Genomic DNA, 18,238 nt, shown 5'->3' on the forward strand with positions numbered 1-18,238 from the left:
GAGAAGGAGAAGAAGGACAGGACATACCCAGATCCCTCCACCTTGCCTCCTGAACCCCCATTCTGAATCCCCCAAATTCCACATTTTCACCCTGTGATTAATTCACTGTCACTCTACTCAAACCCTTGTGGCTGTGACTCCTCACACAGAGTTGGGAATTGTTCCCATGGGCTAAAATCCAAGGCACAGGTGTCTGTGACCCCGTGCCAAGGTCTCTGAGCCCCTGCCAGGGTCTGGGGTCCTCCAGGGCAGCCAGGTGAATGTCCTGGGTCCCAACACTTTATCACCCCTCCTGTAAAGAACTTTTTCCTAAGATCCAACCCACATTTACCTTGGTGCAGCTTGAGGCTGATCCATCTAACAGTCAGACTTGGACCCCCAAAGCCTTTTCTTTTTTCAGGAGTATGAACTGTTGGTGACACCAGCCAGCCAGAAAAGTGCCTGATGAACACCAACAAATGTTTGCATTAATTACAGCTGGGTGATTCTGTAAAATCCCTTTACCAATGTTTCTCAGGGGTTATTCCTTGCTTTGTGCTTCCTCCTCGTATTTTCTTTATTGGTTTTGGATGATTAACGCAGCAAAGGATAAATTCTTAACTACATTATTTGCAAAATTTGCATCTTGCATCCAAAATATTTTTTGCTGAAAGCAGGGATTCGTCTGCTCCTGTGTGTGTCTCTTGATGCAGCCTTTTAAGCTGGATTTCCACTACCTCCAAGAGCTACCTTCCAGGTGTTTTCCACCACCCTTCCTTATTTTTAGTGCAGCTAAGCTTTTCCTCTCATTGTTTCTCTCCTTTGGTGTAATTTTTTGGAGGTGAATCTACACAGGTTTGTGGAATCCAAGCTCCTTCACAATTTGGTTTCTTCAATGCAGCTTCTTCCACTGCTGGATCTGCTCTTCTGTTTCCCTTTTCAATATTTAGATTATTTTTCTGGGGGGCTTTGCAATGCATTACTATGACGTCCTTTGGCTGAAGAACTGCTTTTCCTGCCTTTGGAATTCCAGCTACATCTGTTTCTGAGCTCCCCTGCGAGGTCAAAACTCCTTGCTCTTCCCAAACTGTTCCATGAGCATGGGCTGTGCCAAAGGCAGGTTTTGAATGGGTATGAATATTTATATTTATATTTATATTTATATTTATATTTATATTTATATTTATATTTATATTTATATTTATATTTATATTTATATTTATATTTATATTTATATTTATATTTATATTTATATTTATATAAATCCCACCCTCAGCCCCAGCCTCACCCCTGGACTGCCTGCCCTGACAATGGGCTCAGTGATTTCTCTGGGCTCCTCTCCTTCTCTTCCACCTCTTCGCTCTCCTCACAGGCATCCCTTGGGAAATAACCATCCCCTCCACTTCTCCTCTGGTCCCAGCTGCCCAAAAAGTCCTGTTAAACAGCATCCTGCTTCCTTCCCTTGCTGGATCTGCATCCCCCCCTTTGGGAGCCAACCTTCCATCCAAAGCCAGGGGAGACTCCTTCGCTCCCTTTTCCTTTCATGCAGCTTGGCAAGGTGTTTCAGTTCCTTCACTTCCTCCTAGAATCCCCATAAAATCATTTTCTAATTTAATTCTAGCAAATTTCACCAGCACTCTGGTGGAGATCCCACTTTGGGTCATTCTTAGGATGAAATTCGTGAGGATTTGGGAAGCCGTGAACCTTCTGATGTAATCCTCTTTTCCTGGCTCTTTCTTCTAAGCCTTTTCTAAATTTCCCTCCATCCTCACGGGCAAACAAAAGTTCCAGGAGAGCCTGGGTGTCCTCCTGGTGTGGATCATGGATTGACACTGTGGTTTTAATCACACTGATCCAGTTCCATCAGGATTTCTGTGATATGACCCTGCCTGGGATTCGGCAGGTCGGGAGTGTGACCATCACCTGCCCGTCCACCTCCCCTCCCACCTCCACCTGCTGCCCTGAAAGTGCTTGCAATTCCGAGTTTCCTTTCTCCCTGAGCCTGCTGGAAGCAGGGATGTGCCAAACCCCAGGTTTCATGGCCAGGGCCACTGCCCACCCCCAGCTTCCCTCCTCAGTCAGAGGAGCCACCAAGCTGGGCTCCAGGTCTTGGTCCCTTGATCTTCTTGTCCCACATGACAAGTATCTTTCTTTTTATCCTCTTTTCTTCATTTCCTAAAGAATATATTCCATTTTGATACTTTTGAATCTACTAAACCCCATTTCTTACTTTAATAATTATTTCTTAAAGTGAAAACCAGATCTACATCAGGGACTTCATCCCATTCATTTTGCCCCCTACAAAGTCACACAAACTGTAAAATCATATTATATTTTAAAGGCCTGTTGTTTTCCAGCCTTTTCTCACCATCATCTAATCCAGAATGAGGCAACCATCGATTACAGTATCTTTTCAATGTACCTTGAGTCATAGGGTCTCCCTAACTCCAGGATGCATCCTGGAGGAGAGCAAAGTGGAATTTCTACAGAAGCAGGGGAACCCATTTCAGTGGTGGAATTTCCAGTGTTTCACACACTATCCCAACAGTGTATGCATGTGTCCCAACATGTAAATCCCAGCTTTCACATCACCAGCTCTGCATGTGAAAACATGTGTGCAAACACCAAAAATCCAAGACATGCATCACCAAATTGTAGAAACAATTTTTTTTTTTCAGCTAACACAGAGCCCAAACCCAAATTCCTGTTTCTTGGTGATTTCCAACCACCCCCTTCAAGGAGGAAATGCCCCTGGAAGGTGCTGTGCCTTTGGGTCCCTGGCTGTGCTGGTGTCAGGGCTGGTCACCCCCAGCACCCCATCAGGAGCCTGGTGTGTGCTGGAGCTGCTCCTGCCAAGCCCCTTGCCTGGAGGGGCCTCTCAGTCGGGGCAGGGCGCTCTGGCTGCCCCCTCTGGGCCATCAGAAACAGCTCTGGGCTTCCTGGTGGGCACTGACAACCCCCCAGTCAAGGCAAGGTTTTCTGGTTTCATTCCAGTTAGTGCAGAGCCAGCAGCTCTGGCTCTCCCCAGGGCTGCTCCCTGAGCATCAGAGCTTTACACTTTTACACATTTGACATCTGCTGATAAGGGGCTATTGAATGTCACCACATGGCTGATAAGAACTATAACATCCCATTGTGAGATGCTCCGCCCAGAGGGAGGAGCCAAGCATTCCTACCCAGATATAATCTGGAGATTCTGACACACCAGCACGGCTTTTCTCCACTGGACTCCCCAGAGGAACAGCAGCTGCTTCTACTTCCACAGATCTGCGGAGGAAGAATTCACCCCTTTCCTACAGGACCCCCTGCTCCAACAGAACCACGCCTGACACTCCAGGAGGACTGCAGCCCCTTTTCCAACTGGACTGCTACCAACACCCTGACCCACAGGGTGTGTTCTGACTCTGACAGTGTTGTTCTGGTGTATTGCATTGTTGTATTTTATAATTTTATTTTTTTCCCTTCGCTAATAAAGAACTGTTATTTCCTGCTCCCATATTTTTTGCCTGAGAGCCCCTCATTTAAAATTCATACCAATTCAGAGTGGTGGGAAGGGTTTACATTCTCCATTTCGGGGGAGGCTCCTGTCTCCTTTAGCAGGCACCTGTCTTTCCAAACCAAGACACCTAGGTGTAAACTTGCCTCAGGGGAGGGAAGAGGGAGCCAGGCTCTCCCCATGGGGCCCAGGGACAGGACCAGCAGCAAACTGGCCTCCAGAGATTTGGGGTGCTTTTGCAGAGAGGCTGGTCACACAGGGAGCCTGGAATGGGCTGCCCAGAGGGGTTGTGGTCCCTCCAGCTGGGAAGGCACCCTGGCTGTGTGAGGAGGCCCCCAGATCCCCACCAGCCCCAGCCCTGCTCGTCAGGGTTGGCTGAAGGACGCTGTCCAAGCCAGTGTCCAGTCTGGGACAAATGTCTCCTGGGAGGGATTGTCCCACTAAAACCCTTCTTGCCAGCATGGCCTTCCAGCTCCAGGGCACTGATGCTCTGGGGAAATTTCCCCATTCAATTCCAGTGGCCGCAGCAGGAGCAGCTGGAGCAGGGCCTGGAGTGGGGAAGCTCCAGCCTTAGCTCATTCCCAAAGGCTGTGCTCTCCAACTCCTTTGCCCCTTGGAGCAGCCTCCTGCCAGAGCCAGGGGGTCACTGAAGGGAGCTGCTGTGGAGGGGGAGGGCTGCACACCCTGCCCTGTGCTGCCTGCAGCCCCAAACACCGACCCCACACAGTCCTGCCTTTCCCTCTGGAAAAGGCTCCAAGGATTCCCTGGATCCTTCCCTGATCCAGCTGCACATTCCCAGCTCTCCCAGCCTGGCACTGGCTCCAGCCCCATCCCAAATCCTCCTTGAGAAGGATTTTCAGGATCCAGGGACTTCCCTGGGAATTCCCCAGGACTCCAGGAAGGGTCTCCCTTCCCTGTTCCATCCCCCAATTCCATAAAAATCCCTCAGGATGGATCCTGAGTGTCCTGGATCCCAGAATCCCGGAATGGTTTGGGATGGGATCCCTGGACCTTCAATCCCATGATCCCAGGGACACTTCCCACCATCCCAGGGTGATCCTGGGGCACTGCCAGAGATCCAGGGATTCTCTGGGAATCCCAGCCCAGCCGGGAATTCCTTCCCAAGATCCCACAATCCCAAGCTCCCCTTTCCCACTGGAAGCCATTCCCTGCCTCCTGCTCTGGGAATCCCAGCCCTTCCTGCTCCAGCCCTGCCCCCCTTCCAGAAGGCGCTGGGATGTTATCAAAGAATTTCTGGCTGGTTTAGGTGGGAAGGGACATCCAGGCAGGGACACCTTCCACAGGCCAAGCTGGAGACCCCAATGAGGACCAGAGCCACCCACCAGGAGGCTGAACCTGCCCCAGCTGCCTCAGAAGGCTTCATCCCTGTCCTCAAGAAACACAGCCCACCACAGTACCCCCCTCCCACCCAGCAGTGTCCCTCAGGGGTTTCCTCCCCTGGAGCTCCTGCGTGGGTTTGGCCACATCCCCCCACAAAGGGCCTGTGTCTGTCCCTCCCCCAGCCCCCAGCCTTGCCCACCATCCTGGGCAGGGACTGCTTCCCTGCTCATGTCCCACCTGTGGGCAGGTGGGTACAGCCCCCTGTGCCTGGCTCACGGGTGGTGAGGACCCATTGTTCCCATCCCTCTGCCCCATTTGCTTCCCACTGCTCCCACTCTGGGGGCTGTGAGCATCTCCTCCCCCCGAAGAACGTGGTGTGTCACCTCCTGACCCAGAGCACTCACAGCCTCGTTCCCTCTGCTGGGGGGTTGTGCTGCTGGCCCAGCTCATCCTGTCTCCTGCTCCTGAGCCCTTTCCCTATTCCCAGTGAGTCTGTTTGTCCCGTCCTGGTAAACCCATTCCATCACTCCCAGTGAGTTGTTTCCCCATCCCTGGTGAGTCCATTCCCAGTTCCCGATAAACCCACTCCCAGTTCCTGGTGACCCCACTCCCTCACTCCCACTGACCCTCTTCCCCCATTCCCCATTCCCAGTGAGCCCGTTCCCAGTTTGCCCAGTCCCTGGCCCTGCTGTCCGCACCCCGCACTCGCTCACGCCTCGGGTTTCCACCACGTTTTATTACAAAACCGGTGCGGGCCGGTCCCGGGGCCGGTTCCGCTCCCGCTCGCCGCGGCGCTGGGGCCGAGGCGGGCTCAGCCCGTGCCGGTGTCGGTGCCGAGCGCTCCACAGCGCAGAGGCCGAGGCGGCGGCTGGAGGCCGGTGCAGCCCCGGGGGGTTCGGGGTATCCGGGGGTTCCGGGGGTTCCGGGGGCTCAGCGCCCCACGGCGTCGAGGATGCGGCGGTTGGAATCGGCGCGGGCGCGCTGGCTCTGGGCGCGGGCGAGCAGCAGGAGGTGCCGCAGGAGGTGGAACGTGAGGTCGATGGAGAGCGGCGGCTCGTCCCGCCGCCCTCGCCACGGCCCCGGGGACGGCGGCGCCAGCGGCGGCCACAGCGGCTGGTCCTGATCCCCGGTCCCGGCCGCCGGGATGGAGCCGTCGGTGGTGGCGGGGCGGGCGGCGGCGGGCGGCGGGCGGGCGAGCAGCAGCAGGAGGGTGAGCAGTGCCCGCCGCATCCTCGGTCCCTCTGCACCTACGGGGCAGGGGCTCAGCGCCACGGCAGAGACCGGGGCGGCGGCGGAGGCCCGACGGGAACAGCGGCCCCGGCGGCGCGGAGCCCCCTCCGCGGCCGGCCGCCCCGTTCCGTCCCCTCTGCGCGCCCCGGCCCCGGTGCTGCCCCTGCCCTGTTCCCAAGCCCCGTCCCGTACCCGGTGCGCTGTGCCCGTGCCCTGTTCCTGCCGGTGCCGGCGGCGCAGCGAGCGCGATCGGTCCCGCGGGAGCTGATCCGGCGGCGCGGCCGGGGGTTATATCGGCCCGGGAGCCCGGGCTGACGTCAGCGCCGGGCACGCACCGGGCGGCGGGGGCGGGGGAGAGGGGGGCACCGGAGCGGCGGGGAGCGGGCCCCCGGCGGCGGGACGGGGTTGGGGGACGGGGGGGGAGCGGCAGAGCCCGCTCTCACCGGTTTCGGGAGCAACCACTCCGGTTCTGTTCTGACGCCCACCAAAGAGGCACGGCGGGGCCGGGGCCGGTGAGGGCCGTGCTAACCCTCCCTTCCCCGGTCCCCCGGTCCCCCGGAACCCTCTCCCGGCTCTGCCGCATCTCCAGCCTCATTCTCCGCCGCTGTCCGCGGTGCTGAACAGCCGGGAGGCGCTGGGGCACCGGGGCCGGTGAGCTCCACAAGTGAACTCCCGGTGAGCTGTACAGGTGAGCTGCCGGTGAGCCCTCAGTGCGCTGTACCGGGCTGAGCCGCGGCTTCTCGGCGTGGAACCCTCGCGTTCCCGGGCGGAACGGCCGCGCCGAGGAGCGGCGTCCAAGCAGGGATCGGGGCGGCGGGGGGGACCCCTGGGCGGAGGCGGGGACACCCCGAGCACCGGCAGCTCCGGGACAGGACGGTCACGGGTGGGACCCCCAGCCCGGCCGTGGCTCGGTGTCCCGGGCAGAGCGGGCGGTGCCGAGGTCAAACCGCGGGGCCGAGGCCGCAGACGCCCCGAGCGCAGCGGCAGCACCGGCCAAGTCCTGTGAGTCATAGAACGAAGGCACCGGAGCTGGCAGCGCCGTGCTGGATGCAGGGTGTTCCGTCGGGGCACCGGCACCGCTGCCAAATGGTGAGGTGGCTGCTGGGGCTCCACACTACTGTTGGCAGCCCCCCTGAGTGCACCGCACTGCTGGCATTCCCCCGAGCGCTTCACATCCTGCCGGCAGCCCCCCGAGAGCTCCACACTGCTGGCATTGCCCACGAGTGCCCTGCGTGCTGCCGGCAGCCCCCCGAGTGCCCCACACGTTGCCAGCAGCCCCCTTGAGTGCACCACACTGCCGGCAGCCCCCCGAGTGTCCCGCATGCCGCCCGCAGCTCCCCGAGTGTTCTGCAGGGTGCCCGCAGCCCCCCGAGTGCCCCACACGTTGCCCGCAGCCCCCCGAGTGTCCCGCATGGTGCCCGCAGCCCCCCGAGTGCCCCACACGTTGCCCGCAGCCCCCCGAGTGTCCCGCATGGTGCCCGCAGCCCCCCGAGTGCCCTGCGTGCTGCCGGCAGCCCCCCGAGTGCCCTGCGTGCTGCCCGCAGCCCCCCGAGTGCTCTGCATGCCGCCCACAGCCCCCCGAGTGCCCTGCATGCTGCCCGCAGCCCCTCGAGTGTCCCGCACGGTGCCAGCCGAGTGCAGCTGAGCTGACACCCAGCGCCGATGCTGCAGGGGCCGGACCAGCGGGGCAGAGCCGGACCAGCGGGGCAGCGCCGGGCACAGAGGGGCAGAGCCCGGACCAGCGGGGCAGTGCCGGATCAGTGGGGCAGAGCCGGACCAGCGGGGCAGAGCCGGACCAGCGGGGCAGTGCCGGACCAGCGGGGCAGTGCCGGATCAGCGGGGCAGAGCCCGGACCAGCGGGGCAGAGCCCGGACCAGCGGGGCAGTGCCGGACCAGCGGGGCAGTGCCGGATCAGCGGGGCAGAGCCGGGACCAGCGGGGCAGAGCCCGGACCAGCGGGGCAGAGCCGGGACCAGCGGGGCAGTGCCGGGACCAGCGGGGCAGAGCCGGACCAGCGGGGCAGTGCCGGACCAGCGGGGCAGTGCCGGACCAGCGGGGCAGTGCCGGGCACAGAGGGGCAGTGCCGGGCACAGAGGGGCAGTGCCGGACCAGCGGGGCAGCGCCGGACCAGCGGGGCAGAGCCGGACCAGCGGGGCAGCGCCGGGCACAGAGGCTCACCCGGCCCTCGCACGGTGTGTCCCAGCCCGGGGGCACAGGCGTGGCGGGGCACGGCCCTGCCCGCAGCGAGCAGCACACGGTGTCGTGCCCCCGTGACGCGATCCGGCACGAAGGCTGGCACCGGGCAGCGCTCCCGCAGCGGCGGGGCAGAGCCCTCGGCAGGGGCCGGGCTCACCCCCTGAGCCCTGGCAGCCCCATGCTGCTCCAGGGGACAAGTGGCTCATTCCACGCGGCTCCTGCCATGCTCGCAGCTCTCTCACTGCTGACAGAGAGGCTCCTGCACCCCCAGAGGGAGCTGCGAGAGGCTCGGCACCTCAGAGCTGCAAATTCCTGCCACCCACAGCACCCACCCCGCTGGCTGTAGAGCTTGAGCCCCACAGAGAACCGAGGCCCCCAGGCACTGGTGCCATCCGTGCATGGTCCCCTCCCTGTGTGACACAGCCCCAGCCCTGTGCTGCTGCACCGAGCACTGCTGGGGGGAAAGGGCTGCAGCTGCAGCCCCTCCTGTCCCTGCCTCACACCCCAGGCCCGTGCAGGGTTTGCCCCCTCTGTGTTCCAGGCTGTATCCACCTGGCTGGAGCAGCCCAAAGCTGGCTCAGCACAGAACCAGGCCGTGGGGAGGATGAGGGGGGAGGACAGACGGTGAATACCCTGCTGAAGGCCACGCTGAGAGCCCAGGGGTGCTGCAGCATGGGGATGGCTCTGTCCAGCCTTGTGGGGCTGCAGTAGTGCAGGTGAGGGGGCCAGGGCTCCAGAGCCGAGAGGAACGACCATGGTGCCACCAGCTCCACCTGGAGCCCCTGGATGTGCTGGGCAGGGACACTGTGGGAGCTGGACACTGTGTGTGTTTGCTGTCACTGTAGAGTGAGCATGGACACATCCCCAGAGCATGGACACACATCCTCAGGGCATGGACACACATCCCCAGAGCATGGACAGACATCCTCAGGGCATGGACACACATCCCCAGAGCATGGACACATCCCCAGAACATAAACACACATCCCCAGAGCACGGACAGACATCCTCAGGGCATGGACACACATCCCAGAGCATGGACACACACCCCTAGAGCATGGACAGACACCCCAGAGCATGGACACACATCCCCAAACATGGACACACATCCCCAAACATGGACAGGCATCCCCAGAGCACGGACAGACATCCCCAGAGCATGGACACACAGCCCCAGAGCATGGACACACATCCCCAGAGCATGGACACACACCCCCAGGACACAGACAGACATCCCCAGGGCATGGACACATCCCAGAGCATGGACACATCCCCAGAGCGTGGACACACATTCCCAGAGCATGGACACACACCCCCAGGTCACGAACAGACATCCCCAGGGCATGGACACACATCCCCAGGGCATGGACAGACATCCCCAGGGTATGGACAGACATCCCCGGGGCATAGACACACATCCCCAGGGCATGGACACACACCCCTAGAGCATGGACAGACACCCCAGAGCATGGGCACACATCCCCAAACATGGACACACATCCCCAAACATGGACAGGCATCCCCAGAGCACGGACAGACATCCCCAGAGCATGGACACATCCCCAGAGCATGGACACACATCCCCAGAGCATAGACAGACATCCCCAGGGCATGGACACACATCCCCTGAGTATGGACATACATCCCCAGAGCATGGACACACATCCCCAAACATGGACAGGCATCCCCAGAGCATGGACACACATCCCCAGAGCATGGACACACATCCCCTGAGTATGGACAGACATCCCCTGAGTATGGACAGACATCCCCAGGGCATGGACACACACCCCTAGAGCATGGACAGACATCCCAGAGCATGGACACACATCCCCAGAGCATGGACACACATCCCCTGAGTATGGACAGACATCCCAGGGCATGGACACACACCCCCAGAGCATGGACAGACATCCCAGAGGATGGACACACATCCCCAGGGGCAGCAGGCAGGGGCAGCTCCGTGGGGCTTCTCTCTTGCCTGACAGGCAGGCTCGTCTCAGACGTGGCACAGGTGGATTGTGGCCCTGGCCCAGACCCAGCTCCAGCCCTCCCCCCAACCCTTCCTGAAGCCTCCCAGGATGCACAGCCCTGCATCAAGCATGCCCTGACCCTGGGGGGACTCTGCACCCAGCATCAGGGCTTTGGCTCCACCAACCTCCATTTCACTGGTCTGCAGCTGTGGGGGCACCATCACAGCCCATGGAACAGCTCCAGTAGGACCTGAGGACCCCCTAGACCACCATGCACCATCACAGCCCATGGAACAGCTCCAGTAGGACCTGACGACCCCCTAAACCACCATCCACCGTCTGTCAGAGTCCCCTGTCCTCTCCAGCCCACTCCAGCAGCCTGCAGCCCCTAGCCCCGTGCTCTGTGCCTTGAGATGAGGCAGAGTTGATCCAGAAGAGAAGAGCTGCTCTGGAACAGCATCTGCAGGGCCCGGGGGGCAGGGCAATCAGAAGTGAAGAGCACTGTTTATTGATGCTTTGACTGTCCACAGCAGAGCCACAGCAAACCCCGATTTCAGGGGGAGCACGCCCAGCCTGCAGCGAGCCCAGCTCTGTGCCCCTGGCACAGCCAGCCCAGGGCCAGCCCTGCTCCATTTCCACTCCTCTTTTCCCTCGGGATGTGCCATGGGGAAGGTCCAAGTGACACTCGGGGCAGGAGCACCCTGTGTGCAGGGCTGGGAAATGGCTGGGCACAGATGGAGAGGATCATCGTGGGCAGAGCTGCTGCCCAGCACAGTTAGAACAGACCCGGGCGTGTCCTGGCACCACGCTGTCCCTGGGGCAGCCACGGGGGATGGTGCTCCCCTGAGGGAAGAGGAGGGGGCTGCTGCAGGACCCTGCGTGTCCCAGCCTGCCCACGGCCAGGGCTCAGGCTGGCGCTGCCACAGGACACGGCTCCTGCCTCACATCCGATTCGCCTTCCAGGACAGGTAGCAGTTCCAGACGATGGCAACACACTGGACAACAGCCAGCCTGGGGACAGAGGGGACAGAGGGGACAGAGGGCCTGCAGCTGCTGGCTCAGGGGGCAGGGACTGGGCGCCAGGGCCACAACCCTACCTGTGCTGCAGAGGCACAAAGTAGAAGTTCGCAATTTGCACGGGTGGCCAGATCTGGGCAGAGAAGGGGAGGAGCAGTGAGGAGCCCTGCCAGGGTCCCTGTCCCACACCCACCCCTGCCTGGCACTCAGGGTGTCCCACAGAGCCCACGGCAGCCCCACGGAGGAGACGGGACAGGGACACGGATGTGGCAGCACTCACACAGTAATTGGTCACCAGGGCATCCATGTAGTCCTGGAAGAAAAAGGAGGTGTGAGCAGTCTGAGGGGGCCCCCATCCCTGCCCCTGGTGCCCAGCTCCACACTGCTGGGCACGCAGCCCTGCAGCCCTGGCCATGCCTTCCCACAGCCACGGGGGTGGCAGGGAGAGGGTGACCAGAGCCATCCCCACTGAGAGCCCTTTGTGCCACAGCCAGGGCACACGGGCACATGGCTTGGGTGGGCTGTGAGCCCCTTCCCAGCTCAGTGCTCCCCAGGCCCCTCCTGGGCAGCAGAAATGGAGCAGGGCAGTGAGCTGGGCGCTGCTCTGGGAGCCAAGGTGCTGCGGTGTCCTGGTGCCACAGCCACGGCCGTGTCACAGCCCTGTCCCGTGGCAGCAGGATGAGTCCCTCAGGCAGCCTGGCCATGACTCAGCCAGGAGGGCAGGCTCCTCGTGGCGCTGGCCAGCAGCCCAGCACGGGGTGATGGATGCTCTGCTGACGCTTCCTCTGCGTGGGGAGAGGCGGATGCGCCCCAAGCCAGGGGTGAGGGCGCTGCCAGCGCTGCTCCTGGCCCTGCCCAGCACCCCCTTCCAGGCCAGGGCTCCCAGGGCCACGGCCTGCAGCACCAACAACCACGGCAGGATTCCCTGGGGAAGGCAAGGCAAGGCCCACGGCATGAGCTGGTCAGGATGCAGCAGGGCAAGATGGATGGATGGAGTGCTCAGAGTGCTGCCCGTGCCCACGACCGGTTCACGTGCGCCCTTAGGGTGCTCAGAGCACCCCATGCCCCAGCCGTGAGCCTGAGGAAGCAGAGGTGACACGATCCTGCCCCAGGATCTCCTTCCTGCACGCTGGGGCAGCATGAGGGGCACATGATGGCAGTCCAGGTGTAGTGGGCTGGTGACTGGGTGCCCCCCGTGCAGAGGAATGAACCCTGGGTGGTGGCACTGAGGCAGAGCTCCAGCCAGGCTGGGGCTGTTCACAGGCAGCAACAGTGAGAGGGGCTGGTGCTGCCGCTCCTGGCAGCCACACGACCACCCCAGCGTGCCTCATCCTGTGGCAGGTGGGCACCCACTCCCCAGTGACTCACCCTGGACACGCTGACTCAGTGTTCACACTGGTTTCCAGCAATTACCGTTAATGGGAGCCATCTCGGTAATTGCTCTGGAGCCCCAGCCAGGAGCAGGGCTGGACAGCACGCCCATGGCACCCAAGTCTGGCCCAGGTGGGACCCCAGCACTCGCCCACAGGACACCCGTGCCAGAGGAACTGGCCCTGGCACCAGTACTTGGACTGGCAGCACTGGGCACCCGGCACGCCCAGGGCCGTGGGTGCCACTGCCTGGGCACGGGCACAAGCGGGAGCAGCCGTCAGGGCCAGCACAGGGAGGAGCTGCCAGGGCCCCACAGGTGCCCAGGGCAGCAGCAGCACATACCTGCTGGATCTTGGCCCAGTTCTCCTGCACCGAGAGCCCGTTCACGGCCCCTGTGACAGCCAGGAAGCAGCCAAGGAAGCACGGAGCGAAACCCCCCTGCCAGAGAGGAGAGCCAGCCCAGGTGAGGAGCTTGTGGGGCTTGGAGCCAGGCTGGCCATGGGCAGCCTCTGAAAATGCCCACCCAGCCCTCCACAGCACCGAGGCTGGCCCCAGCTCAGGCACTGGGCTCTCAGAGCAGGCTGGAAGCCTGCCACAGGTCTGTCCTGTCCCCACTGCCCCAGTCCCACACGACACCCTCACCCGTGTCACACCAACCTGGTCCAGGATCACCTTCTTCACAGCCACAACTTTTGTATTCCCTGGGATGAGCCAGTCCAGGATCCGGTACCAGCTGCCCACAACAGGGCCCTGCAGGAGCCAGGGGGTGAGGAGCAGCATCTGTCCTCACTGCTCACAGGGGTCAGGGCTGGGGGCCTCCAGGGCTGGTTACACGGCCCTGCTCCAGCTCTGGGCCACAAAGACAAGCTTGTCCTATGCTGCTCCTGCTCCATGGAACTGGCCCTGCCCATGGCTGCTGGAGGTGGCACCAGGATGGCCCAACTCACAGTCCACTACCACAGTCCCACCCTGCTGCAGGAGCCCTCCCATGCCGTTATCCCATGCCATGCCATCCCCACTCACCACAAAGCAGAAGCCAATGGCCATCATTTTCAGGGTGCGGGGGCACTGGTGCCCGTGCAGCCCCCGCTGCTCCACCAGCTGCTGTGCAATCACATCCCCGGCTCCCATGAGGGCCCCTGCAACCAGCACGGCCCATTTAGGCAGGCCAGACCCCTGTGTGACCTCCCCCAGCTGCTCCCCCTGCCCAGGATGCCTGAGCCTGTTCAGCCCTGGTGGCTCTGTCCCAGCTGCAGCTCCCCACAGCCTGCACCAAACCCCATGGCACAGGCATCCCACTCTGCCAAGTGCCTCGGGGCTCTCACCGCAGCATCTCTGCTCAAAACGGTGTCCAGCTGCTCCCTGTGACCCAAACACGGGGCAGACCCATCCCCCAGGCTCCACGGTGCTCTCAGAGCAGAGCCTGCCCAGCTGCTGCCCATGATCTTCACCACAGCCTTTCCCACAGCAGCCCCAAACCTCTCCCTGGGCACCGGGCCGGCTCTGCCGACTGTGATCCCCTCCCTGGAGACCAGCTCTCTGCCCGTGTCCCCCACCCCACTGGGGTGGGCAGAACGTGCTCCCCGCTGCCCAGGCTGCCCCAGCCCCTCGCCACAGCTGGCTGCTGGCACAGCTCCTGGCCCTGTTCCTAGATCAGTGTCCCCGGTGGGGTGCTGCCCGGCTGGGTCTCTGGCAGCTCCTGCTCCATCCTACACCCCTGACCTCTTCGACGCAACTCAGCTGGCCCAGTGCTGCCCCCTCCAGCTGCTCCCCCGGCCCTGGCGGCTCCTGCTCCCTCTCCCCACTCCCCCCGGGACGGTCCCCTGGCAGGTCTCCAGCCCCGCTGCCGCTCTGCTCCGTCCTCGGGAGCCCTGAGCCCAGCAACCCCTCAGCCTGACGGGCACCAGCCCCAGCAGTCCCTGCCCCGACAGGCCCAGGGTGGTACCGGCCCTGCCCCAGGGACTTTGTCAGCGGTTCCTCATGGACAAGGGCCCCGCTCCCTGTCCCCACACCATGCCATGCGGTCCCTGAAGCTCACCGGCAGTGCCAGCCCAGGCTCTGCAGCCCCACGGGGCTGCTGCACTCCCAGCAGCACCACTGCCGCTTCACAGGCTCCATCTCCCACCCCGACCAGCCCCAGGATCTGGGGGTCTGTCCCCCCAGACCCCACACCCCCCATGATGGCAGAGCAGCCCCACCAGCCCACAGGCCACAACGGCACCGGGCAAGAGGCGAAGGCAGGGCTGGACTCCAGGCAGCACAGCCAGAGCACCGGTGCTTGCATGGCAGCACGCCCGGGAGCTGCACTCCCTGGAGCTGCATTCCCTGGAGCTGCACTCCCTGGAGCTGCATTCCCTGAAGCTGCATTCCCTGGAGCTGCATTCCCTGGAGCTGCATTCCCTGGAGCTGCATTCCCTGGAGCTGCACTCCCCGGAGCTGCACTCTCAGCAGTTGCACTCCCCGGAGCAGCATTCCCCAGGAGCTGCACTCCCCGGAGCTGCACTCCCCGGAGCTGCACCCCCAGCAGTTACAGCCCCAGGAGCTGCACTCCCCGGAGCTGCATTCCCTGGAGCCACACTCCCAGCAGTTGCAGCCCCAGGAGCTGCACTCCCCGGAGCTGCACGTCCCAGAGCTGCACTCCCCAGAGCAGCATTCCTTGGAGCTGCACGTCCCAGAGCTGCACTCCCCAGAGCTGCACTCCCCAGAGCAGCATTCCCCGGAGCTGCACTCCCCAGAGCTGCATTCCCAGCAGTTGCAGCCCCAGGAGCTGCACTCCCCAGAGCTGCACTCCTCAGAGCAGCATTCCCAGCAGTTGCAGCCCCAGGAGCTGCACGTCCCAGAGCTGCACTCCCCGGAGCTGCATTCCCAGCAGTTGCAGCCCCAGGAGCTGCATTCCCTGGAGCTGCACTCCCCAGAGCAGCATTCCCAGCAGTTGCAGCCCCAGGAGCTGCACTCCCCAGAGCTGGGAGCAGAGCATGGCGCTCACAGAGAACACAGCAGGCACCGCTGTTACTCATCCAGTGCCGAAGGCTCTGGGTGCAGTGCCCACAAGTGATGAGGTTGGGGGGAAGGACAGACCTGTCTGTGCTTCCCTTCCTGAGGATGCAGCCAGATCCAGCCCCCTGCAATGACTTTGGCAGCAGTGCCTGCCCAGGGTGCCACCAGCACAGCCCGGCCACAGCTCCTGAGTGGGCTGGAGCCCTCATCCCAGCCTAACCTGGTGCCCAGGGTGCCCAGCCGCCCCCCAGGTCGATGTTCTTGTGAATTGGACTCTGAATGGGGCCCAAAGCTAAGTAGGGCAGCACCACCTTCATGGCCACGGCAGTGCCTTGGCAGGAGCAGGGCCCTGCTCTCCACAGGCACGGAGGGACGGCAGGGTCACGGCTGCAGGCACGTGCTGCTGCCCACTGTGTGCAGGCCCTGCTGGCAGCCTGGCCCGGGGCCCAGCGTGCAGGAGGCAAAGCCCTGCTGACCCTGGAGCCCTCAGGCTGCAGCGTGGCCAGCAAGGGTGGCCGGGCACAGTGGGCACGGCCAGCTGGCAGCAGCTGCCTGGCCTGGCCCCAGCTGGCAGCACGGGGGTCCCTGGGAGCAGCAGGAGAGGGCAGGAGGCTGGAGGGACCTGGCACAGGGCAGGGGACCCGGGAAGCTGCACGGACACTGCACAGGCCAGGGGTGGGGAGCACTTGTGGGAGCTCCGAAGAGAGCAGGAGCGTTCGTGCCCCCCGGCTGGGGCTGGGAGAGCCCAGCAGGGAGAGACCGGCCCGAGGGAAGAAACTTCTAGGCTGGTGGAGCCACGTCCAGCAGCAGCCCAGCACCCACAGAGGCTGTGCCCAGCCCTGGCTCAGTCCTGCAGGCTGACAGAGCCCTGGGCACGGGCTGTGCCACAGCTCCCGCGTGAAGCAGCAACAGGCAGAGCACGGCCGAGGCCGGAGCCAGCCCGGGGCCATGCCGGCAGGGGAGCAGGGCCAGCCCCGGGCAGCCCCTCCCAGCTCCGCACTGGCCTCTCGCCAGGCACAGGGGGACGTGCTGCCAGCAATCGACTCCATGACAGCCGATAAAAATAACAGCAGGAACAGCTAAGCGGCCTGGCAGCGCCCCAGCAGCCAGGCGGGGGGCACCGTGCCACCCCCCCGCGGCCGCTGGGGCCCAGTGGCTGCACAGGGAGGGGAGCCCCCAGCTCAGCAGGGCACCCCAGAGCCCGGGGCTGTGCTTTCCCAGCATTCTGGGCAGGTGGGAGCAGCAGGGACAGCCAGGGTGGGGGTGACGGGGGGCTGCAAGCAGGAGGGGCAGCACACAGGGACCCCCAGCTCGCAGCCATCCCTGCAGCACAGCCACCGCACAGCCCCGAGGACACACGGAGCAAGCAGGACACGCTCCCCCACCACCCAGACTCAGCCTCGGGTGTGCTGGAGGGATGGAGCAGAGCAGGGGGGCAGAGCTGCCTGGTGCCCCAGGGCTACAAATCCTTGGAGCAGCAGAGAGCCAGCCCCGGGGCAGATTCATGGCAGCTCACAGCTCTGCAAGCAGCAGCAGTGTTAGGGAGATTCAGTGCCCTGTGCAGGGCCCCGGGAGCCTCTCCTCAGGCAGCACCTTCACTGCTGAGTGCTGGCAAACACAAAGAGCTGAGCCCTTGTGACTCCCCAGGGCTACAGCCCAGCACCCATGTCCTCCAGGCGAGAGGAGCCCTGGGACAGTGTCCCCCCGGGTCTGGGTGTGAGAGCTGCGCCTCCTTACAGTCCCCACGAGGGCTTTGGCTCCAGCCCAGAGCCCTGACAGAGATGTCCTGGGCCGGGAGCTCCAGCCCAGAGCCCTGACAGAGATGTCCTGGGCCAAGAGCTCCAGCAGAGCCCTGACAGAGATGCCCTGGGCTGGGAGCTCCAGCCCACAGCCCTGACAGAGATGTCCTGGGCCAAGAGCTCCAGCAGAGCCCTGACAGAGATGTCCTGGGCTGGGAGCTCCAGCAGAGCCCTGACAGAGATGTCCTGGGCCGGGAGCTCCAGCAGAGCCCTGACAGAGATGTCCTGGGCCAGGAGCTCCAGCAGAGCCCTGACAGAGATGTCCTGAGCCGGGAGCTCCAGCCCAGAGCCCTGACAGAGATGTCCTGGGCTGGGAGCTCCAGCCCAGATCCCCTGACAGAGATGTCCTGAGCCGGGAGCTCCAGCCCAGAGCCCTGACAGCGATCTCCTTGAGCCAGGAGCAGGCCAGGGCCCCTCCCTGGTGTGACACACGGGGGTCCCTGCTGAGCCCGCGGCATGGCAGCACCTCTTTCCCCCGAGTCAGACCCCTGAGGCACTGGGGAGCCCCTGCCGTGCGTCCTGCGCGGTGACGGTGCCCGCACAGCGGGGCGAGGGGCGTGTGCCGGGACAGGCCGTGGCTGCGGCAAGGAGGGGCGGCCAGGAGGGGCCTGTGCGGGGGCAGTCCGTGTGCCGGGGAGCGGGGCGGGGCAGGGGCGGTGTTCCGGGGGGGCGGTGTGCGGGGCCGGGGCTCTGAGGGCCTCGGGGGTCTGAGGGCCTCGGGGGCCGGGCCCGTCCCTTACCGGCTGTGAGCGCCTGCGCCGCCCCGGGCCGCCGCGCCAGCAGCCGCCCGCAGCCCCTCCAGAGCGCCGCCATGGCCCCGCGCGTCGCGGCGCGGTGACG

General features: G+C 63.2%; 2 protein-coding genes across 3 annotated transcripts; both read right to left on the reverse strand.

Moving 5' to 3' along the window:
- Positions 1-5,746: 5,746 nt before the first annotated feature.
- Positions 5,747-6,046, reverse strand: UCN (urocortin; the record flags this gene model as incomplete). Its single annotated transcript, XM_084202886.1, has 1 exon — positions 5,747-6,046. The coding sequence occupies one exon, from the start codon at positions 6,044-6,046 to the stop codon at positions 5,747-5,749; it is 300 nt and encodes a 99-aa protein (XP_084059012.1).
- Positions 6,047-10,716: 4,670 nt separating this feature from the next.
- MPV17 (mitochondrial inner membrane protein MPV17) lies at positions 10,717-18,236 on the reverse strand. Of its 2 annotated transcripts, XM_084201805.1 has the most exons (7): positions 18,139-18,236; positions 13,626-13,741; positions 13,260-13,352; positions 12,945-13,040; positions 11,512-11,544; positions 11,312-11,364; positions 10,717-11,225 (listed from the first exon to the last, which is right to left on the reverse strand). In XM_084201805.1, exons 1-7 carry the CDS (start codon positions 18,209-18,211, stop codon positions 11,156-11,158), a joined length of 534 nt encoding a protein of 177 aa, XP_084057931.1. In that variant the 5' UTR covers positions 18,212-18,236; the 3' UTR covers positions 10,717-11,155. The 2 variants fall into 2 exon arrangements, with proteins under 2 accessions (XP_084057931.1, XP_084057932.1); XM_084201806.1 differs by lacking the exon at positions 13,260-13,352 and having other exon boundaries at positions 11,514-11,544.
- Between the last annotated feature and the right edge of the window lie 2 nt (positions 18,237-18,238).

The sequence above is a fragment of the Fringilla coelebs genome (genome assembly GCF_963513975.1).
Source record: "Fringilla coelebs genome assembly, chromosome: 3".
In the NCBI taxonomy this organism is placed as follows: Eukaryota; Metazoa; Chordata; class Aves; order Passeriformes; family Fringillidae; genus Fringilla; species Fringilla coelebs.